This window comes from Theobroma umbraticum, unplaced genomic scaffold (assembly GCF_002168275.2).
Source record: "Theobroma umbraticum cultivar Fairchild unplaced genomic scaffold, ASM216827v3 scaffold_95.0, whole genome shotgun sequence".
In the NCBI taxonomy this organism is placed as follows: domain Eukaryota; kingdom Viridiplantae; phylum Streptophyta; class Magnoliopsida; order Malvales; family Malvaceae; genus Theobroma; species Theobroma umbraticum.
Genome location: NW_018397257.1, coordinates 3,898,933 through 3,923,246, shown reverse-complemented (window position 1 = coordinate 3,923,246; position 24,314 = coordinate 3,898,933). Strand labels below are relative to the sequence as shown.

General features: G+C 32.7%; 2 protein-coding genes across 3 annotated transcripts; one reads left to right on the top strand and one right to left on the bottom strand.

Annotated features, from left to right (window-relative positions):
* Nucleotides 1–10,279: 10,279 nt before the first annotated feature.
* On the top strand, nucleotides 10,280–15,877 carry LOC110412481 (linoleate 13S-lipoxygenase 2-1, chloroplastic-like). The gene is made up of 9 exons (XM_021423018.2): nucleotides 10,280–10,732; nucleotides 10,915–11,183; nucleotides 12,118–12,355; nucleotides 13,076–13,396; nucleotides 13,628–13,713; nucleotides 14,032–14,142; nucleotides 14,240–14,541; nucleotides 14,621–14,887; nucleotides 14,977–15,877. The coding sequence occupies exons 1-9, from the start codon at nucleotides 10,336–10,338 to the stop codon at nucleotides 15,734–15,736; spliced, it is 2,751 nt and encodes a 916-aa protein (XP_021278693.1). The 5' UTR covers nucleotides 10,280–10,335; the 3' UTR covers nucleotides 15,737–15,877.
* Nucleotides 15,878–19,506: 3,629 nt separating this feature from the next.
* Nucleotides 19,507–24,057, bottom strand: LOC110412563 (beta-glucosidase 12-like). 2 transcript variants are annotated; one of them, XM_021423128.2, is made up of 13 exons: nucleotides 23,691–24,057; nucleotides 23,420–23,489; nucleotides 22,894–22,952; nucleotides 22,372–22,447; nucleotides 21,943–22,020; nucleotides 21,753–21,840; nucleotides 21,387–21,642; nucleotides 21,183–21,298; nucleotides 20,809–21,026; nucleotides 20,648–20,679; nucleotides 20,432–20,534; nucleotides 20,151–20,259; nucleotides 19,507–20,053 (listed from the first exon to the last, which is right to left on the bottom strand). In XM_021423128.2, exons 1-13 carry the CDS (start codon nucleotides 23,847–23,849, stop codon nucleotides 19,864–19,866), a joined length of 1,554 nt encoding a protein of 517 aa, XP_021278803.1. In that variant the 5' UTR covers nucleotides 23,850–24,057; the 3' UTR covers nucleotides 19,507–19,863. The 2 variants fall into 2 exon arrangements, with proteins under 2 accessions (XP_021278803.1, XP_021278804.1); XM_021423129.2 differs by having other exon boundaries at nucleotides 22,894–22,962; nucleotides 23,691–23,761.
* Nucleotides 24,058–24,314: the final 257 nt, after the last annotated feature.

Genomic DNA, 24,314 nt, shown 5'->3' with positions numbered 1-24,314 from the left:
TTATTTATTTATTTTCAGCTTTATTATCTAATAATTAACCTAATAGGGCTTTATATAACTATTCTTAACGAAGATAGTTTTCTTTTTTTTTTCCCATGTGGAATTGTTATTTTACCCTACCATTCCTAAATAAACTAAAACTCTTATTCCTAAATAAAAGAGAACTCTTACTTTATTCTATAATTCCTATGTGAGACCTAGATAATAATATACTCCTATATCATTCTCCCCAATTTGGAGAAAAATCATCTTCGAGATCTATGTTTTCTTCGTGTTTTATATAGGAAGAAGAGAGATCAATTACGTTGAAAGTAGAAGAAGCTTCATAGTCTCCAAGAAACTAAATCTTGTAAGCATTCTCATTAATATATTCCAATACTTGGAATGATCCATCAACTTAAGGAGATAATTTTGTATAAGACTTAGGAAAACATTCTTTCCTTAAGTGAATCCACACTAAGTCTCTTTCATTAAAACTAGCTGGTTTTTTATGCTTGTTGGCTTGCTTTAAATATTTGGCAATTTGATAAATAATCTTCTCTTGAACTTTTTCATAAAGCTTCTTGATTTGCTTAGCACATCCTTTAGCATTAGCACTAAAGTAACGATTAGTTGGTAACGGACAAAGGTCCAATAAACTAAAAAGGCGTTTTCCATAGATTACTTTGAATGGACATCTTCTAGTGGTTTGGCTCATAGAATTGTTGCAAGAGAATTCTGTTCATGCTAACACAAGATCCCATTAGCGAATATGTTGACCCATAAAGCTTCGCAATAACTTTCCTAAACTTTTGTTAACCACTTTTATATGCCATCCGTTTTAGGGTGACTCGTAAAACTAAATTGCAAGTGAGTTCCCATTTTCCACTAGGAGTTTGCCAAAAGTGACTCAAGAAGTTCACATTTCAATCTAAAATGATGATTTTTGGAATTCCATGAAGACGCACAATTTCTTTGAAGTACAAATCAACTATGTAAAAATATCATCTGTTTTATGGCATGACACAAAATAAGTCATTTAGAAAATTTATCGAGGACCACCATTACTAAGTCTTTTTACCTTTGGGTTCTTGGTAAATCCAAAACAAAATCCATACTTACATCTGCTCAAGGAACTTTAGGAATAGGTAACAGTTTATACATACTAGTGTTTGGATTTCTACGCTTGCTAGTGTGGCAAATACTACACTTTTGAATATATTAGGCTAATAAAATTTTTCCTTCACAAGAGCTAATGTTTTGTCTCTCCCAAAGTGTCCAGCTAATCCTCTATTATGAGCTTCCCAAATAATAGATTGGTGGAGAGAACATCGAGGGATGTATAGTTAGTTACCTTTGAAAAAATACCTTTTTTGTTAGTAAAATTGTCGATCAGAATGTTGAGAACTAGACTTCCATATCTCAACAAATCTAGAATCTTTCTCTAAAGGCTGTTTGACTTGACATTGTAACTCCTTATGCTCTTGTAGATTCATGCGATAAGCAAGCTTAATTGGAATTATAGAACTAGTGAATAGATCGATAGTCTATTAAATATCTTTCATTTGGTGGCAATTCGTGGGGTATTTCATCAGGTACAACGTCATAGAACTCCTCAATTGTAGGTTTGACATTCTTAGATAAAAATGAAATTACTTCATTCTCAATTAAAACCTTTACATTTTCCACTTTGTAGTTGGCAACAACATTCTCACAACTTCCACTATCAATAATAACATTACAAACCTTCCCTTGGGATGTGCACCTTGTACAAAAGATGTAGTGGCAAAGCCAACATTCATCTTCAATCATCATAGAAGTGTCAAGGTTGCAAGGAATGGAAAGTGCTTCTCCATTGTCGATAGGAACTTTTTCTGACATCTTCATTTAATATTTTTAGCTCATCCTCTATTTCTTCCATGCTAAATTCTTCCATAACTTCTTCATCTACTCGAGAGATAATTCTTCAATTTGGAAAATCATAAGTAATATGCTCAAATCCTTGGCATTTAAAACACTTCTTGTTGACATTAGAAGCATAAGTAGAAGTAGTTTATTTATCATGACTATTTAAAGTTTTGGAAGGGTTGACCTTTAGAGAAGAAATGGTTGTTGAACTTTGTCTACCACAATTTAAGGTAAAATGTTTTTGTCTAGATGAACTCCTTAAGCTTTTCCATGATTGTTGTTTCTTAAACTTTAATGCTAACATGATGACATCATTTAAGTTAAAATATAGTTATAGTTGAGCAACATCCACAATTTCAACATTGAGATTGTAACATCCCATTCCCCTGAAATGTTAATTTAATGGAAATATGTTTCCAGTTAAGATGAGTTATAGATATTGATAATGTGAGAAGATATGTAGAAGTGAAAAAGGTGACATGGAAAATAAAATAATATTTTAATAACAAAATAATACTATTTTACAAAATGCCAAATTAGCCATGTTTACATAAAGAAGATGTGATTTGTACAGTTAGTCTAAGTAAGGGAGTAGTTGTGATATGCATATTCTATAGATATAATGCATGCACATTAATTTAATAAGAGTATGTGAATATAATGTTATATTATAATATATCACATGTGCACAAATGCATCTATTAGTAAATCACAAATTAAGATAAGTATAATTAGCCAAAGGTAAGGACATTTCTTTGTGAATGTGGCCAACCATAAGGGAAAAATAGCATGCATGCAAAGGAAAACTTGCATGTGCACTAGAAAAAGTGCCACACGATCTTTGATAATTCACAAATGAAATTTGATTGGAGTTAGGTGACAGTAAAAGGAGCTGGAAAAACTAAGTTTGCATGAAACTTCATTAAGTAATAAAGGTGGCAAGAATATTATAAAAGATAATAGTGGGGGATTGCTTATCCGCCACATGTAAGCGTATTGGAAGTAAAAATCAATCATGGCTAATGAATATCAAAGGAATTTGCCATGTATGCATGAAAAGGATTCTATGAACATAATTTTAAAGTTTAAAAAATAAACGCATATTTCTTTAATTTATTTGCTACTAGCTTCACACATTTTTCATTAGGAATATCTTTGAGCTTAAAAACTTTTTCCACTATACATAGCCAGTCAAAGAAGTCATTAGGGTGAAGTTTCCTTCAAACATAGGAATGTCATCCTTAATTCCTAAATCCCTAGTAGCAACAGTTCTTAGACAACATATAGGCACTCCTTTATCATATAACAAATTTTGATGGAAAGGGTTGGTATTATCCTTTTCATCACTAAGGCTACTGTTATTGATTTAAGCAACATCATGTCTTGCGAGTTGCTCTTGTAATTCTTGAACTTGACAATGTAATTCCTTAATCTTGATCTCATGAACATTTATTTGACAAATATTTTGGCGTCTTGGTAGCATTTTGTTGGCTCAAATAAAGAATGGCAATTATGGCATTGATGATATGGTGATGACGTGGTGATGATGATATGATGATGTAGAAAAAAAATAATGGTTGAACTATAAAATAATAAAAAAATTACTTGAACAAGGAGAGTTCAAACCTGACAGCAACAAGAACCCTAACTATGCAACAAACGATACTCTAACTTAGCTTTGATACAAAACTAACGTCGAGGTGTTGTGGAGATATCAATTTTGGAGAGGTTAGAAACTTGACGTAGATAGTCTAATAGTCTAACAAGTAATTTTAATATTTAATATTTAATATTTTACCTTTTAATTTTATTTTACTTGGACGATAAGTAAATATGGATTTAGGAAGTTACTTTTCTTGTACTCTAAGGAAGTCTAGCGTAGAATACTTTTTTATTTTACTTGCACTCCAAGTTTAGGTTAAATAAGATTATACTATTATAAATAGCAGCCTTAAGCTTAGTTATTAGATAACTTTTTTTTGAATTATTGAATGATATTATATTTTCTTTCAAATTTTGAGCATAAGTTTCTATGATTTAAACTTAGTTATCAATTTTAAAGGCTCTATTGAGTGCTAGTTTTTATTTTCATGTTAACTTGCTACATCAGTTGGTATCAAAGCGAGGAAAACTCACCTAATCTAATGGCAGGTGACCCAATTATGGAAGGTAATGATTCTCATAACGAAGATCATAGAATTGAGATTTTACGATCTGCAATGCAAATCCAAAAGGTGGCATTGAGAGCTTTGGAGCAATGAATGGATCTTAAATTCTAGCGTTTTGAACGACGCTTTGAAAAAATTATAGATCGATGTGATACTCTAAGCATAGATGCCAATAGAAACTAGGATGACAAAAAGCCATGTACCGTAGATGATGTAGCTTACAGACAAACTATCAGCAGACTTGTTCTTGCAAATGGATGTAGACAACAAGTCTACATGGAAGATTCAGATGAAGAAGATGATTATTTTGCACAACCTATTAGACACGCTGGACATGGAAGGAATGAGAAACCAAAGATTTTTTATTAAAAGTGGATATTCTTTACTTTAATGAGAATCTAAATATTGAAGAATTTTTAGATTGGATTACAGAAATAGATGGATTTTGTGAATATATAGAGATTCCAAAATGAAAAAAAGTGAGACTTATCGCTTGCAGATTAAAAGTAGAGCTTCTGCATGGTGAGAAAGGTTACAATCTAGAAGAAATCATGAAGAGAAAACACCAATTAGAACTTGGTACAGGATTAAGCAACTATTACAGAAGGATTTTCTTCCTCTTCATTATGAGCAAATTTTGTTCCAAAAGTGCTAGATATGCCATCAATCTTAGAAAACTGTACATGAGTATACTGTTGAATTTATGAGACTGGAAGAGAGGAAGGCCCTGAGGGAGATCGAAAGGTAATAGGTTACCTAGTATCTTGAAGGGCTGAAGCACGAAATATTGCTTTAGAAGCTGAATTAATGTTATAGGAAAATAACAAACATGAATATTCTTGTAAAAGTTACAATGAGGATAATTATAGGACATCCAACGATAAGAATAAATCAGTTCATGATAGTTCTGCATGCAATGACCAATACAGAGAGGAAAAAAAACTGAAAAGCACAAAGTGATAGATGTGAAGGAAAGGTAGAAAGCTACAAATCCCTTGGTTAAACCAACCCCAAGAAAGTGTTTCAAATGCGATCAACTTAGTCACTGATCCAGTAACTATCTTCTTAGAAAAACAGTTCATGTGGTGGAACGAGGAGAAAAAGATGATGAGATTTGCTGTGATCCAGATGGGGATGATGATGAGTATGAGGATTATGACGATGGCTAAAACTATGTGGTGAGAAGAATAATCTTGTCTCCAAAACAAAAGAATAACAATCAACGGAATTAGTTATTTCAAACCAGGTGCACTATCACTAATCGTTTATTTGATGTGATTATTGAAAGTGGTAGTTGTGAGAATATTATTGGTAAAGATGTTGTGGAGAGTTTGGATTTTAAAGCTGAAAAGTACTCCAATCCATACACTATTGGTTGGATTAAGGCAATAGAGAATATTTTAGTAACAAAATTATGTAAGATACCTTTTTTTATTGGTAAATACAAGGATGGTGTATATTGTGATATTGTGGATATGGATGCTAGTCACTTGTTATTTAGTAGACTTTGGCAATTTGATGTTGCCGCACAACATGATGGGAGAAAAAACACCTACAGATTAAGAAAGGATGGCATAAAGTTTACTTTATTGCTAATGAAAGGAATTGTCACAACCAAAGCTTCTAAATTGGAGGGGCAAACATTCTTTTCCCTTAGTCATTCAGAGAATGAGATAAAGTCTACTTTCAAGGAGTTAAAAGAGGTGCATGCTTTGATTGTGAAGCACGTGTTGTCAATTGAAAGGATCTACCTGACAGTTTACCACCCATAACGGATATTTAGAACCATATTTATTTGATTTCTGGTGCTAGTTTACCAAACTTGCCTCATTATATGATGAACCTAAATAAGAACAAAAGATTCTCATGGAAAAAGTGGAGGAATTGCTACGTAAAGGACATACCCAAGAGAGTATGAGTCCATGTGCAATTCTAGTCTTATTAACCCCAAAGAAGGATGGAAGTTAGAGGATGTGTCTGGATAGCTGAGCCATCAACAAGATTAATGTTGGATACAAGTTTCCAATTCCTAGGCTAGATGACATTCTTGATAGTTTTTCAAAAATGACACACTTTATCCTTTACAAGAAGACTTCGAATGCAAGCGAAATAGCCAAATTGTTTTTCAAAGAGGTTGTTCATTTATATAGTGTGCTTAAAACCATCACTTCAAATCAGGACAGCAAATTTCTTGGCCATTTTTGGAGAACTTTGTGGAAGATGTTTGATTCATCCTTGAATTACAGCAGCACAGCTCATCCACAAATTGATAGCCAAACTGAATTGATGAACAGAACCCTTAATAATCTAATTCGCAGTATTTGTGGAGATAGACCAAAGTAATGGGACTTTGCATTGGCACAAGTAGAATTTTCTTATAATAGTATTGCTCATAATGCCACAAGCAAATCTCCATTTTCTATTATGTACACAAAGTTGCCACAGCATGCTCTTGACTTGATCAAGCTGCCTAAAGTTCTTGGATTTAATGTAGTTGCTGGAAATATGGTTAATCATATGCAAGATGTTCAAGCAAAGGTGAAACAGAAATTAGAGCAAGCTAATGCCAAATACAAGAAAGCCGCAAACCAATATCGCAGAAATTAGATTTTTAAAGTAAGGGATCAAGTGATGGTGTTTTTGCGAGAAGAAAGGTTTTTAGTGGGGACTTATAGTAAGTTGTAGCTTAAGAAATATGGACCATACTAGATTTTGGAAAAAATCAATGACAATACATATGTTGTGGATCTGTCAAACACAATGGAAATTTTCAAAACATTTAATGTGGTGGATATTTAGTGGATATTTAACCATTTTATTCATCAAATGAACCTTTATATTCAGATATACAAATTAACTTGAGGTCAAGTTTTTATCAAGTGGAGGGGAATGACATAGATAGTCTAATAGTCTAACAAGAAATTTTAATATTTAATAGTTTTTTAAGATAGTATTTAGTATTTAGGATTTTTCCTTTTAATTTTATTTGACTTGGATGACAGGTAAATATGGGTTTAGGATTTTAATTTACTTTTCTTATTTTAATCTAGTTTACTTGCATTCCAAGTTTAGGTTAAGTAGGATTAGACTATTATAAATAGCACTCTTAGGCTTAGTTATTAGATAACTTATTTTTTTAAATTATTGAATGATATTATATTTTCTCTCAAATTTTGAGTATAAGTTTTTGCGTTTGAAACTTGATTATCAATTTTAAAAGCTCTGTCTAGTGCTAGCCTTTGTTTTCACTCCAACTCATTGCATCAAAATCTCAATAAGATAAACAACAATTTTGGTAAGATTAGAAACTCACTAAGGTGAAAATTAGTTAAACTTCTATTCTGTTGGTCAAACCAAAGATTCTAGAACGTCTTACTTTTTTTAAAAGAGTCTAGAAAAAAGAAAAAAAATAGGCATTTCTTATTTAAAAACAATATTCTTAGTTTATTCTCAATTTGATTATCCAACAATTAATCCAATAAACTAAAACTCTTATTTTATTCTATAATTTCTTTGTGAAACTTAAATAATAATATAATAGTATGCTTGTGTATCATCCATCCTCAAGACTTCCACTAAGATCCAAAATGGGTAGCCCGAAAGGGGAATTACAAAATTATCGAGCTCATCGTCTCTGATTGTCATCCAAAAATGGCCGCTGAAATTTCCAGTCATTAATAATTTGAGCTTAGTATGGCATATGGCCATTAGGTTATGGCTGTCATAGTCACTCACATATGGTGTCCCTATCTTTGTACTTGCGATAAAATAGAAAATTTAATTTACATGTTATGCAGTGGGAGACATAAGAGTTATCATATCAAGGAGTCTGTAGGACCAGTTTTTTCTGACATTGAATAAACATATTTTGGATTTTTTATATAATGCTCTCACTTTATAGTGTATGCATGCAAATATTTTACTGAGAGGCTTTTTCTGTTAAATCCGGTGAAGACATATATATAACTAAAAATGTTAAAATTTTATTTAATTGAAACTTAACCAATACTTAATTCAATTGAGGAAACCAAAGTAGACTTCCCTTGTTTTTTCTTTTTTAAGATTAAATATGGGATGAACCAAATTGATCATTAAGTAAATAGAATTCATTTTCTTTCATTTTTTCTTTCATCAAAATCTTAAAAATTTTACTCCTAAGTTTATTATTTTACCCATGATTTAAGGTGTAAAGTACACTTTCCTTATATTAACTTGAGAAAGAAAATGTGTTTTTGCCGGCTTGACATATTTTGTTCATAAATGTCTTGAAAAGACATCTTAATAATTAGTAAAACTTAAAGGCTCTAATTGGATTTTTTTTTTTAAAAAAAAAAGAGAGATGAAAGATTACTTTAATCATAAATGTCATATATAATTCAATGTTTGATAGTATCACATTTAGTTTTTATAATTTAAGGAAATGTTTAATTTCGTATCTCAACTTTTATTCTAAATATGAATATAACTGGACCACTAACACCATCAAAAAAATTTATTGACTTGTCCATCAACCAGCCAAAAATTAAGACATGACTAATAAAATGTCATGTGACCCCAGATCAGGGCCACAATAAAAAAGAATGAAATCCAAAATAAAAAAGAAAGCCAAAATAAAAAAGAAAAGAAAATAATGTAGGAAAATATTTTCCTTTATTCGGCATCAACTAGAAACACAAGAAAGGAACCCCAGATCAGGGCCTTTTTCTTTGCATTCAGAATAGTTTTCATCATTGTTTTAATCCATTGTCAAGCCCAAGAACGCATGTCTTGCTCGTGCAAACGACAAATCCCATACCAAGCTTCGATAACGATTTCCCATATTCAACAAAAGTTTGATTGGGAATTCTGGAAAAATAAAAGCCCATGGATATGGTTGAACTAGAAGCAACTTATTTGAGTACAAGCTCGTTATCATCATCAAATACCCATAACCCAAAACGCCATATTAATAGTTGGAGAATGAAATCCACCAAAAAACCATCACTATGCTGTTCATATAAGCTTGAAAATCCATAATGTTCCTGAGTTTTCATTGACTAGCTTGCAAACGGTGAGAAGGGGCTACAGGCGTAGATATTTTAAGAAAAGTTAAAGCCGTAGAATTTTAAAATTTTAGATAAATGACGATAATGTTTAAATATAAAATATCTAGAATATTTTTTTTATTTTTTTACTCTTTTCTTTTCTGTTGGACCGATCAACTATATTTCCTTACTTCGGCCACTCACTCCAAAGGGGCACTATAATCGGGGAGCGTCAATCTGGTGCTCCCCAGTGCTCTCTTGCGAGCACCAAATTACTGCGCCCCCAAGGAGCATCAGATCATGGTGCTCCCCTTGAGAGCACCAGATCGTCGTACTCCCGGATCTGACATAGAAGGTTTTTTTTTTTAATTATAATATAATAATTTTTAAAATTTATAAAAAATAAAATTATTTTTTTAATATTATTATATTATTAAATTAAAAAAAATTAATAGTAAACCAACGACTAGATTTGTGTATTTAGCAAAAAAATATTCTTTTAAAATGACACTTATTTTGAAAACTGGTACACTTACATGTAATTATAAATAAAAATTAAAAAATTTTGTGTTTTTTAACCTAAATATAAATAATAAAAGTAATTAAACAACGAGGGTGGTTTAGGTTTTTGTGAGAGAAGAAATAAAACCTAGCAATTCAAGTAGAGTGAAAGAAAAAGGGAGACTTCATGGTTTGGTTTGGTTTGGTTTTTGAAGTTGGTGATGATTCGAGCGATCTCTACAACTCCCCAACAGACTAGGCTAGTTAGCCCCCCAAAAAATTCATCTTCTTGATCACAAAAACAGTCTGGTATACGTATTTTCAAAAATTTTAAATTTTTTAAATTTGTTGATTAATAAAATGATAATATTTTTATTGATAATATATAAAATCAATACATTACATATCAAAAAAATAAATATTTAATTAATTTTTGATATATAAAACGCCTGTGTCAGTGTACATAACGAAATAATTCATACAATTAATGATTTGTCATTTATATAGTCACATGTCAAATTTTTATTGGTTGATAAATATACCATCAGTGATAAATTTCAAAATACATAAATTAATAAATAAAATTAAAATATCACATAAGTAAATATCTCTTAATACAAATATCACATTGCATATTTTTCCATAGTAAAAGACCCAATGTGAAATTATCCTTTTGAAAAGAAAGAAACATTTCATCTATCGGATTTAATCTGTCAGATTTAATTACCATACTGGCAATAAAATAAAATCAAGTCATGTTTCTCTTTGCCTTCTCTCCCCCACTTGCATATCTCCTCAAACCCAAAACAATGTTAAAATCACAAGTTCACCAGCGTCACTACTCCATCCAAACTTTCTTCCCACTTTGCAGCCTATTCCTCCATGGAAGTGACCGGGCTTTGCTTCCAGTTAACTCTTGGCCGTCCTTCAACAAAGCAAGAAAAGCTGTTCGAGTTACCTCTGCCTTGAGCAAAGTTAAAGTGGTAGCAACACCTACAGAGAAATGTCTTCGTGTAAAGGCCATTGTCAATGTCACAGAAAGTGTTGGTGACATAGTCACTCACCTAAGGCTAGACCGAGGGCTAGATGATATACAAGATTTGCTTGGTAAATCAATTCTATTGGAGCTTGTTAGCAAGGAGCTGGACTCTAGTAAGTATTTGCTATGGCTTTATACTTTGGTATTTTTAACGTAGTGTTGTGGATTTTATTCAGCTTTGGGTAGATTGAAAAGAATTTTCTAAAAAGAGTTAGAGAAGAGAAAAATAAAAGCAAATGAATAATAATCGTATGTATGGGGTGAGGGAATTGATTTATTGCTTTAATCTGTGTAGCGACGGGATTAGAAAAGAAGACAATCAAAGCATTCGCGCACCGGGTGGCCAACAAGGGCGAGGATGTGAAGTACGAAGCAGAGTTTGAAGTTCCGATGGAGTTTGGGGAGGTTGGAGCAGTTTTTGTGGAGAATGAGCACCACAGAGAGATGTATGTGGATGATATAGTCATTGATGGCTTCCCCAGTGGCCCCGTCAAGGTGAACTGTGCTTCCTGGGTTCACTCTAAATTTGAGCATCCTCAAAAGAGAGTCTTCTTCGCCAACAAGGTCTGGATTTTATCTCCTTCAAACCATTCGCACATTATCATTTTACACCTTAACTTTTAAATGCGTTTGATGAAAATTTTCACTGATGATGTGTTAAAAGAAAAGTAATTTTGAAAAATAACATGTCAAATTATGAATGTAAATAATATTAGCTGGCCTAACAATTTTTAAGATTTAGGAAATAGCAAATGAGATAACTTGTGATGATTTTTGTGGAAGGGGAGCGAGGATGAATCCTGGTCCTGCACATTTGTCGTTGCTTTGTGATGGTGTACATATGGGTCTTTTTCTTCTGTCCTAGGTGGTCCAACGTTTGGTAACACAATGGACTAAGGCGTTATCCTGACAAGCTAAGGTGTCATTTCAGTGATATTTTTTATTTTTTTATTAAAAATTTTCTAAATTATTCAAATAAATATTTATTCTTTTATTCTTTTCAATCAAATTTTTATATTTTTGTATTTTAAATCAAATAAATCTTATAACTAATGATTAATTAATTATTATTAAATCAAAATATCATTTATAATTTTATATTCATATAATATTAACGTGGATAGTAAAAAATATTATATGATCATAACATCATGTTATATCATCATTTATTATAATATATTAATAATATCACGTGACATATAATGACAAATGATATTTTAATTAAATTGTGCATTAGTTATAAAAACTTATTTGATTAAAAAAATATAAAATTTTATTTAATTTAAAATAAAAATATAAAAACTTGATTGAATGTAATAAAATAATAAAAATTTATTTAAATTTTTTTAAATAGTTTAGAGACTTTTCAAATATTATACTAAAAATAAAACATCGGTTAATAGAAATAAGAAAAAATAAAAGAAGGAAACAATAATCCCAAATGTTGTTAAGGATTTGTAAAATCCATTAAGTAATGTTTTGTATTTGGGAGAAGCAGTCGTATTTGCCATCAGAGACTCCAAATGGACTGAAGAGGCTAAGAGAGGAAGAACTTATGAGTTTGCGAGGGAATGGCGTGGGAGAGCGCCAACGCTATGAAAGGATATATGATTATGACGTTTACAATGACCTTGGAGAGCCTGATGAAGACCTCGGCCTCAAAAGACCTGTGCTGGGTGGTAAACACTTCCCCTACCCTAGACGCTGTAGAACTGGGAGGCCACCATGTGAAACAGGTATCATGCACACATGCCAAATACCACACCTACAACTAAAACTTGGCTTTTATAATTTTTCTTTTTTTCTTTTACCTTAATGATTTCAAGAGCTTCCCTTTTTTTTTATTATAAATATCAAAGGTTTTATTTATTTTTTTAAAAAAAAAACACAAAATGAAAAGAAAATAAAAATAAAAATAAAAGGAACAACAATCATTAAAAAAGACGCAGAAAGGAAACAAGAATAAAAAATTTAAACCCAAATTTTTGCATAAAATATAAAATTCATCAAGAGACTTTTTTCAATGAAGTTATGGAACTTTCTTTAATTTTCGTTATAAAATTTAATGAAGTTAGTTAAACTTTCTAAATTTAGCAAGGCACATGTATTTACTTCTTATAGTCAAATTTGGAATGGATACTTCCTTTTTTCTTTTTCCTTTTTTTTGGTTTCATGCAAAAGAAAAAGATTAAAGATGGTTTTGAATAATCCTAGTGCTGGCAAAAGCAAGGTGCTGGTAAAGATTTGAGCGCTTGGTTATGGATTCTTAGGGGATCTGTTTCCTGCTTAGTAGCTTAGTCTTGTGTACTCTGGCGCCTCTAATGATAAGTTAATAAAATGATTATTCCTGTCAAATAATTCTTTTTACATTCACCTATAAGCTATCATCAAATTCCGACCAGTTGAACTTTATTACCGTTTTGGTTGCAATGCAATAACCTCTGGTGTTGCTGCAGATCCGTCGTCGGAGAAAAAAACCGGCCACTTCTACGTGCCCAGAGATGAATGCTTCTCAGAGATAAAGCAGCTAACATTTTCGGCAAAGACAGTATACTCGTTGATGCATTGCCTGATACCAACTGTTGAGAACACAATTGTCGACCCCGATATGGGATTTCCTCACATCAATGCTGTGGACTCACTTTTCAGCGAAGGAATTAACTTGCCTCCCCTCCAGAAACAAGGAATTTGGAACACTGTCCTGCCTAGACTTTTCAAGGCTATCAGTGAGGGAAGTGAGGATGTGCTGCGGTTCGAGGCCCCTGACACAATGGCTAGTGAGTATTCTCAATCTTTTGATGATATACACACATAAAGGCATATATATGTACAGGGTAGTTCTACTAAGCCTAGAGGATATGATTTAAATTTAGGCTTACTGCACTTGAGCATTTGGCTCCATGATATTGATCAAAGAGCTGAGTTCGAATTCTCTCTTCTTCAAAAATTATACTTATTGAAAAATTGGGAGGCACATGTACCTATATATGTTGATTTTGTGTTTGCAGGGGACAAGTTCTTCTGGTTTAGGGATGAGGAGTTTGCTCGGCAAACACTGGCTGGTCTAAATCCATATAGCATTCGGCTAGTTACGGTATGATATGCGAACATTATATACCAACACACTTCCTGATACAAACATTACTCTTGAAAGCACTGATCTAACAGGCTCAAGGACCCATAATAGACAAACAATTAGCAGCCATCAGAGACAAACTCATCAAAAGACCATAATATTGTTCAAAGCATATTTTGCAGAAGAATATCACCTAACATTTGCTTTATAAAGCATCTGATTAAAACAGGACTTAGATGAAAAAAAAATGAAAAGGGAGGGAAAGGGATTAGCTTGGCTAGCACAAGCAATATTTTTTTTGCTTCCAAGCTTGAAAATTGTATAAATTTCTCGCAGGAATGGCCATTGAAGAGCGAACTGGATCCTAAGATTTATGGTCCGGCAGAGTCGGCAATCACCACGGACATGATTGAGCAAGAGATTGGAGGTGTGATGACGGTCGAGCAGGTGCCATAAAAGACTCAGTTGAAGATTAGATAACTAAAAGCACCAGCATATCTGATCAATTAATTTGTATATCAATTTGGAATTTGGTTTTGTGCAGGCTATAAAACAAAAAAGGCTATTTATCGTAGATTACCATGACTTGTATTTACCATATGTCAAGAAAGTCAGAGAGCTTAAAGGCACGACATTGTATGGATCAAGAACTCTATTTTTCTTGAACTCTAATGACACGTTGAGGCCACTAGCCATCGAGTTGGTACGGCCACCATTGGATGGAAAGCCACAGTGGAAACAAGTTTATGCACCTTCTTGGGATTCGACAGCCTGTTGGCTTTGGCGGCTCGCTAAAGCTCATGTCCTTGCTCATGATGCAGGCTATCATCAACTCGTCAGTCATTGGTACGTAGGTGCGTTTCTTTTCTTTGAATGGGGGCTCTTTATGTGGCACTAAATTGAAACCCCTTTGATCTGTTTTCAGGTTAAGGACTCATTGTGCCACCGAACCTTATATTATTGCAACCAATCGGCAACTCAGCGTGATGCACCCAATCTATAGGCTGTTACATCCTCATTTCCGATACACTTTAGAGATTAACGCACTAGCTCGAGAATCACTAATCAATGCTGATGGGATAATTGAAAACTCATTCACGCCTGGCAAGTACTCCATGGAGCTTTGTGCTATAGCCTATGACTTAGAGTGGCGATTTGATCATCAGGCTCTACCTGCAGATTTAGTTAGCAGGTAATCTAGTTGCGAATTTGGGTACTCAAATGCCTATAAGCTCTTCCCTAATCTTGATATATCTCTTTTTATGACTTGATTGATGCTAGAGGGATGGCTGAGGAGGATCTGGATGCACCTCATGGTCTAAGACTAACAATCAACGACTATCCTTTCGCCAATGATGGTCTACTTATATGGGATGCCCTCAAACAATGGGTTTCTGCTTATGTGAATCATTACTATCCAAATGCAAGTCTTGTGGAGTCAGATGAAGAGCTTCAAGAATGGTGGACAGAAATTCGTACAGTTGGTCATGTTGACAAAAAGGATGAACCATGGTGGCCTACTCTCAGAACGCCACAAGACCTGATTGATATCATCACTACTATAATTTGGGTAACCTCAGGTCACCATGCAGCAGTGAACTTTGGACAATATGCGTATGCAGGCTATTTTCCTAATAAGCCTACCATTGCTAGAACCCAAATGCCCACTGAGGACCCCTCCGACGAAGAATGGAATCTTTTTCAGAAAAATCCAGAAGCTGTGCTTCTTCAATGCTTCCCTTCTCGAATGCAAGCTACTAAAGTGATGGCTGTTTTGGATGTGCTATCGAATCATTCACCGGATGAGGAGTACTTAGGAGAGAATATGGAGCCATCGTGGGGTGAAGATCCAATTATAAAGGCAGCATTTGAAAAACTTAATGGGAAATTGAAGGAGATTGAAGGGATCATTGATGAAAGGAATGCAGACGGCAGTTGGAAAAACAGAAGTGGAGCTGGGATTGTACCATATGAGCTTTTGAAGCCATTTTCTGAGCCTGGTGTTACAGGAAAAGGAGTTCCGTACAGCATCTCAATATGAAGTATGAGATGCTCATTGAGCTTCTCTTAAGAGACCATAAAATAAATAAGAGATGTAATGAAATTTCCCAATGTATCGGCCACAACTGCTCATTAACATTTTCATCTCAGTTATTTGGACACTTTTTTTATTTCTGGATAATTGTCATTTCATTTTTCCAAAATAAGCAACAGGAAAGAAATGGTACTAGCTAGAACAACAAAGCTGGCTTTGCCTGCAATGAAACAAGGCAAACTATCCAGCAAACTACGAAGTAGTTTGAACGAGTGTAAGGACTAATATTTCCTTGTTTAATCACCAATTCTGACATGGCACTTCATTAATTAATATGGCAGCCAACGTAGACAAGCTATCTAATATTCTTGCTTGAACATCAGCTAGCTGAAATAAAAGTAAGCAAAACAATCTCTACAAGAAATATGGTTTTAGTGCTTGTTTATTGTGAAGTTGATTGTTGAAAGTTACAGATCTTACTGGCTTATGTCAGCTTCTGTGCTCGTTTATATGGTTAAGGTACTGCTTAGTATTTGCTTATTTTGTTTCTCCAAAGGTTGTATGAGCTAGCTTTGGCTGGTATTAAGTAATGCCCTTGATGTTGGCCTCTCCGACAACTCTTTCTAACCTACAATCTCTATTTAAAGTTCTCTCTCAAATTTAGTGGCATAGCAAGTTAGCCTGAAAATAAAAACTAGCACCTGACAAAGCTTTTAAGGTTAATAATCATATTTCAAATATAGAAACTTAAACTCAAAAGTTGAAAGGATACGTAATGTTATTCAATAATTCAAAAAATTAAAATTGTCTAATAACTAATTGTAAAGATGCTACTTATAATAGCTTAATCCTACTTGATCTAAACTTATAGTGCAAGTAAAGTAAATTTAAATAAAAAAATATTTTACTCTAGACTTCTTTGGAGTACAAGAAAAATAAATTCTTAAACCTATGCTTACTTGTTATCCAAGTAAATTAAAATAAGAAAAGAAATTATATTATACCCATAATTCTTGATAAGACTCTTAACTAAATAAGAAAAGTACTAAATTACTTATTATGTGCTAGTAAAATCTATGTTAGTTCTCTCTAATTGAAAAAAACACGATCTCGAGTTAACTTGTACATCTGTATATAAAGGTTCATTTGTTGAATGAAATAGGTAAATATCTGTCACATTAAAATTTTTGAAAATTCCCAATATGTCTAGTAAATCCACAATATATGTATTGTCATTGATCTTCTTCAAAATCTAGTAAGGTCCATTCTTCTTAGTCTGTAACTTACTTTAAGTCTCTACTGGAAACTTTACTTTTCACAAAAACACCACCTGATCTCCTACTTCAAAATCTACTTTCTACGATGTTGGTCTACAACTTTTTTATACTTGACATTAGCTTGCTCTAATTTCTATTTCACCTCAGCTTGAAAATCTTGAAACTGATTAGCCATATTTTCAACAACTACACTAAATTCAAGAATTTTAGGCAGCTTGATCAAGTCAAGAGAATGTTGTGATGATTTTTTGTACACAAAAAATAGAGATTTTCCTGTGGTACTATGAACAACACGTTTATAAGCAAACTCTGCTTGTGCCAATGCAAAGTCCTGTTTCAATCCATCACCACAAATATTGCGAATTAAATTGCCAAGGGTTGTTTTCACCAATTCAATTTGGCCATTAGTTTGTGGATGAGTTATGCTATTGTAATTTAAGGATGAATCAACCAACTTCCACAAAGTCTTTCAAAAATGGCCAAGAAACTTGCTATCCCAATCTGAAGTGATTGTTTAGGCACAACATGTAGACTAACAACCTTTTTGAAAAACAATTTGGTTATTCCACTTGCATCTAAAGTCTTCTTGCCAGAGATAAAGTACGCTATTTTAGAAAATCTATTAAGCATGTCATCTAGTCTAGGAATTGGAAACTTGAATCCAATAGTAATCTTGTTGATGGCTCAACTATTTATACACATCTTCCAACTCTCACCTTTCATTGGCGTTAGTAAGGCAGGAACTGCACATATACTCATGCTCTCTTAGATATGTCCTTTGTGGAGTAATTCCTTTACTTTTTCCTTGAGAATCTTGCTCTCATTTGGGCTTATCCTATAATAAGGCAATTTAGTAAATTAGCACTAAGAATCAGATCAAAATGGTGCTAAATATCCCTCATAGGTGGTAAACCGTCATGTAAATCTTCTGGCATCACCTCACTAAATTCGTTTAGTAACAATTGGATTGCTTCTGGATGCTCTACTATTTTTTTGATTCTCTTCAATTGACAATGCCTGTTTCACAATCAGAGCATACATTTCCTTTGACTTCTTGAAAGCAGCCTCAATCTCATTACCTAAATGAGTAAAGATAAAGAAAGTCTATATTTCCATTTTAAAAGCTTTGGCTTTGACACTTCATTTCATTGGCACTAAAGTAAACTTTATGGCATTTGTCTCTAATCTATAGGTGTTCTTCCCCCCATCATGCTATGCTGCAATATCAAATTGCCAAAGTCTACCAAATAACAAGTGACAAGCATCCATATCCACAATATCAAAATATACCTCAACCATGTATTTGCTAATAGAGAAAGATACCTTACATCGTTTTATTACATGAATCTTCTTTACTGCCTTAATCCAACCAATAGTATATGGATTGAGGTGTTTTTTAACTTTAAGACCCAAACTTTCCATAGCATTCTTACCAATAATATTCTCACAACTACCTATCAATAATCACATCTAATAAACAGTTAATGATAGTACACTTAGTTCAAAATAACTAATTCTGCTGAGTGTTATCCTCCTATTTTGGAGACAACACCATTCTTCTTACCACATAATTTTAGTCATCGTCATAATCCTTATTCTCGTCATCATCCCTATTTGGAGCACAGCAAATCTCATCATCCTCTTCTCGCTCCACCACATGGACTGCTTTTCTGAGAAGACAATCAATGAGTCTATGACCAGGTTGATTGCATTTAAAACACTTTCCTATGATTGGTTTGGCAAAAGGATTTACAGCTTTCTAGCCCTTTTCGCATTTGTCACCTTTTACTTTCCAGCCGTCTTCTCTTTCTTGTACCAGTCATTGCATGCAAAATTATCATGAATTTTCTTAATGTAAAAAAAAAATTTCTTAAACTTATACTTACTTGTCATTCAAGTAAATTAAAATAAAAAAAATTCTATTTTATCTATAATTTTAAATAAAACTCCTAACTAAATAAGAAAAATACTATAATTATTTATCATGTGATAACACAATCTACGTCATTTAGTTTGAGTGGATCTATTTTGATGACTAAAGAAAATGAAAGCATCATTGAAACGCAACCAAAAGCCTTAATTTGGCATGCCCGTTTTCCGCAAGTTTAGCCCTGCCTTTTGCATGCATTTTCTGCAATATGCTTTACGCTTTCTAGAGGGCTTCAGTCAGTCCTTCACCCAGAGGGTAACTTTCCCGCATATAGAAAGTTTGAAAATTCTTCTAAGACTTGACAATTGTTGGTCTACGCAACAGCACATTTTCTGACGAGGACAAGTTAATATATCTTTCAGATTTTATCGAAGACCATAGGAAAGGGGTGGAAGCATTCAAAGAAAGGAAAGAGAGAAGGAGAAAGCTGTCGTCAACTTGTAAACCAATAAAATTCCTAAACTTCCATCAAAGGTGAGGGGATTTAAAAAAAAAATTAATACAAAGGTTTCCTTTCATTATTTATTGTTAAATAAAAATAAAATTTTAAAATATAATAATAACAATAATATAAAAACTAAAAAATAAAAAAAATTATAAATCATTTCATAAATTTAATAGTTGTTGTACTTGTTTTTTGTTCTAAACATTTTTATAATTAAAAAAAAGCTGATAATTTTCAAGAAATTGAAAATCATATATTTGATAAAAAAATTATAGTTTCGAAAATAAAAAATAAATAACGAAAACGTAAATTGCATGCAACAATATTAAATATTACATCTAAATTTAATTTTGATATTTTTGCGTTTGGATTAAAATTATTTTATTTATTTATATGTTAAAAATAATTATAAATAAATTCAAAAGTATAAAAAATAATAGTAGAGAACAATCTATTATCCAGCCCAGGCGGCGCAACGGATTCAAACCGCAGTGTGTGTAGTTGTGGTCTTGAGGAAATTCTTGAACCAATGGGCTGAGAGTTTAGGATATCTTTCCAAGCCATGCTCATAATCAACATAGTTAATCCCAAATCGCACAGTGTAACCATTAGCCCATTCAAAGTTGTCCAACAACGACCATGCAAAGTATCCTTTGACATCCACACCATCCCTATCAACATAAGCAACCAGGGAAATCATATCACATACACATATTTCTTTGCTCATGAAAGAAAAAATAAAAGAAAGGATAGGAAGAAGCATTTTACCCAATGGCATTTCGGAGGAAAGAAAGATGTTGATCATGGTACTCTATTCTCATATTGTCGACGAGGGCTTCCTCTAGTGATAATGTGGCATTACTCACCTCATCCACCCCTACCATATGTAGCACAAATGGTGTTCAATGTCCAACCAACATCTCATTCCGTCAATTACTATCACTTAAAATAGCTTAAAACTACTTGAGTTTAGTTCAAACTTTGTCATATTGATAACGTTAGAACTTGCATGGTTGATTTTATATTATGTAGAAAAACAGTACACTTACCATTCTCAGTGATGTAAATGATTGGATTATTGTACTTGCTCTTTGTGTAGAGTAAAAGCTCATAAAATCCTTTTGGATATACATAGAGCCAATCCGAAGCAGTCTGCAATATTTCAATGGGATATATATAGAAGAAAAAAACCGGCATCATTTTAGTTCATAATTTGGATTTAAAGTAGGTCGAAAATCTACAAATTGATCTAGGAATATGCATACTGTTGGACCAATTGGGACTCCGTCGCGTTCAGCTGCCACAATGAAAAATGCAATGCTGTCATCAGAGTGGATATATATATATATATATATATGTATATATGTATGTATATAGTAACTAAGAAAATTATAAATGTGTGCTACAAGTGTCAAATTATATATACTTGAAAGTTTAGCAGAAGCATCAGTCAAGTAGCTTGGCTTTCCAGGATCATGCTCAGGTGCATCGGCTGCATAATTGGCAGTGTAATAGTTCAATCCAAGAAAATCAAATGACCCTTCAAGCATCTTTGATTCCTCTTTTGAGAATCGGGGTAACCGATCTCCAACAAGGGATTGCATGCTTTTTGGATACTCGCCGCTAGTGATTGGATCCATGAACCTACGAGGATATAATAAAATATACCCAATTTAACTAGTACGTGCAAATTATCTTATGAAACAAGAAATGAAAAGTAGCAAAGACTTATATTATATATCCAATAGCATAAACAAAAATATGAGTAAGAAGGGAAAAGAAATTATAGGTAAAATTCACCATCCAAACATAAAATCAAGTGCTCGTTGGGCTGCATCTTTGTCTTTCCTCTCTTTAGAGAATGGTACAAACCAGTGAGCTATTAGTGTGATTCCTATGACACCCTTTTGAGTTTTCTGCAAAAAAATTCAACCCTACTTCTAATATTTTCAAAAACAAAGTATATTTACCCTTTCAAACACTAATATTGGGGCCTTGTTTAACCTGATATTTCTGCCTGTACAATTTTACAGCAGTTGCATGAGCAAGAAGTTGGTGGTGTGATACCAGGTATGGTTCAATCCCCGAGTCTCCGCCCGTGCAATTGAGTTGTTGCCAATCAGAACAACGACCTGGTGCAAGCGAACCGGCTGCATAACCCCCATTGCTATAGCTCCAAGGCTCATTCAATGTAATCCAATTTTTCACTCTGTCACCAAATTTGTCAAAGCAAACCTCTACATAATCTCGAAAATGGTCCCTGAAATTAACACAATTGGCACTTAATTTAGTATGTTAAGATTGTCCACATGAAAATAAAATCTAAAAGCTAATAAATGATTGCTAATTTTAACTACTATACATGCTTACACAATGTGGGGACTCAAGAAACCACCATATTCATCTTCCAAGGCTTGTGGAAGATCCCAGTGGAAAAGAGTCACGTAAGGCTGTAGTCCTACAGGTGAGAAGCATGAACTAGGTTATAGCAATAGCCTAAGGAAGCTATGTTCACAATAGAAAGATGATGTGAAAAATTTGAATAGGAGTGAATCGTGACCATTTGCTAAGAGCTCATCTATGAGATTGTTGTAGTATCTAACTCCTTCCAAGTTGACTCCCCCGCTTAGCTTTCCACCTAAAACAAGGTCAAACAAACCAACAATCGAAATTTAGTTGGCATTATAAATCAGTTACCATAGTATTAATTATGACCAAAATATATATATATATATATATATATATAAATTTTGAGCCACAGGCAACATGCTCTGATCATATTAATTAATTAGAAGCAAGCTTTTGTAGTATCATATTAAGTGGAAATGTAAAAGTCTCAAATTTTCTCCCCCTTATATGTACTGTATAGATATGGTTAACGGAATCCATCAATAGCTTCCAAGAAAAATATTTATTATAACCTCCATAAATTTCCAATTTATACACTGTGCCTTGGTGTATTAATTGAAGCCATACACAGGTAGCTTACTTGGCAAAATTCTGGACCATGAGATCGAGAATCTGTACGCATCTAAGCCCATTTCTTTCATAATCCCAACATCTTCCTGTAATGTAATATAATACAAAAGGAAAAATTAAATACGTATTAGGAAAGTAAACTTTATTTCAATTTGTTTCGCATATATAGAATTTCAAACTTTGCTGCGTAATGATTTCTTTCATTTGACAATAAATTAGTGATGTTTGAACATAATTAGCTCTTTGCAGATAAGTTATATTAATATTTTAAAAATGTATTACTAAATTAAATTTTAATAATTATTAATAAAATAAGCCGAATAAGGTACGTTTGGGATTAAAAGACTATTCTCAAACCTAGCTTGTGGCAAGTCCAAGTTACCCGATAGAAACTTCGCTCTTTTAAGCTGAACTTTATTCTTTTATTATTATTATTATTATTATTCTCTCTTTAGAGATTGTATCTTAAGTTTAAATTATTTTTCCTAATATGTGATCTTACCACTTGTGGCAAGTTGTCTATATATCTTACCTGGTAACGGTTATAGGAATCAACTGCTACATCTCCATTTCTTCCATCAGCTATTTTATCTGCAAAGAGCTAATTATGCTCAAACATTTTAACAAGATTGAATACAGTATTACTTTCCAATATTAATTTTAAAACAGACATTGAACACATTATTACTTAAGCTTCACTTACATTCTTTTTTTTTGTTATATGTAATACTATTTTTTATTGTATTTCAAATATATAATATTATCCTCTTTTGATATAACAATAATACTTAAATTTTCTAATAAATACAAAGCTTGAAACAACTTTCATTTCTTCTTTAAAAATTTTTATTTTCTAATACTTTCATAAAATTACAAAGAACAATATTTTATAAATGAAAAATGGTTTTTCCATTTACTTTTCAAAATCATATATTTCTTTTAAAACAACAACTATATATCCTTCTACACTGTATTCGCTTTATTTTATACTCCAAAGAAACATTCCATTTTTGTATTCCAAATACACAAATAAAAAAATAATGGTTGAAAGAGAGTACCTGGAAATTTGTGAGTATAAGTGTCCCATATACTGGGTCCTCTGCCTCCTTCACTTGCTGCTCCTTCGTACTGAAATATATATACGTACGGACATATAAATAATTAATTCGTGACAGCTCAAAATATGTACAAAAAATTATCAAATAGTCTCATAGCCTACATTATATATATATATATATATATATATATACACACACACTTATTGTCGTGCTTAAATATACCAATCAAAAATTTATTAACAAAAAAGAAAAGAAAACAAGGGTTGATCACCTGGTAAGCTGAGGATGCAGTTCCGAAAATAAAGCCGTCAGGAAAACTAGTGCGATTAAGGGAAGCGATGAGGTTAAGAGGTGTTACAGCGTTGATGTGAGTGATTGATCCAAGAACAAGTAGAAGGATGTGGAGGCATTGATATTCCTCACTTTCCATTCTAAAACTACTGAAGAAACGATGGGTTTATTTATTTGAGCTCCTACTTAGCCAGGAATAGACAATAACAATAGGCTATTGAAATGAAGAAGAATGATTTTTTGGTATAAAAAACAGGCTTAATTAGCTCCCACGAAAAGGCCAGGAAGGTGGAATTCCCACGCCTTGCTTTAATTGCTCTTCAACGTGGGAAACAAAAATTATAGCACTAGTTATAAGTAGAAAGCCTTTTATTTCATGTTTACGTGTTACTATCGAATTACTTGGATTATTTGGATAATAGCTTTTGAAAAAAACCAAATATATCTACTTCTCCTTCTTAGGGCTTAGCACATCGAAGAAAAAGTCTTTGATATTTTTAAGATATCTCATAATCTTAGTTTCTGTTATGTTTATTAAATTATGTTATATAGATAGAGAATTGATTTATTTTACTTGAAAATATAAATTCATTAAAAAGTTTAC

Bases quoted from the DNA above. Each gene is read 5' to 3' on its own strand.
- LOC110412563 (XM_021423128.2), bottom strand. From the start codon at position 23,849: ATGGAAAGTGAGGAATATCAATGCCTCCACATCCTTCTACTTGTTCTT. The intron at 20,535-20,647 runs GTATGCATATTC...GAAATATTGCAG, and splicing joins GAGTCCCAATTGGTCCAACA to ACTGCTTCGGATTGGCTCTA. The intron at 20,054-20,150 runs GTAAAATGCTTC...TTATGTTGATAG, and splicing joins TTCCTCCGAAATGCCATTGG to GGATGGTGTGGATGTCAAAG.
- LOC110412481 (XM_021423018.2), top strand. From the start codon at position 10,336: ATGTTTCTCTTTGCCTTCTCTCCCCCACTTGCATATCTCCTCAAACCC. The intron at 11,184-12,117 runs GTCTGGATTTTA...TGGGAGAAGCAG, and splicing joins GAGTCTTCTTCGCCAACAAG to TCGTATTTGCCATCAGAGAC. The intron at 14,542-14,620 runs GTACGTAGGTGC...ATCTGTTTTCAG, and splicing joins CATCAACTCGTCAGTCATTG to GTTAAGGACTCATTGTGCCA.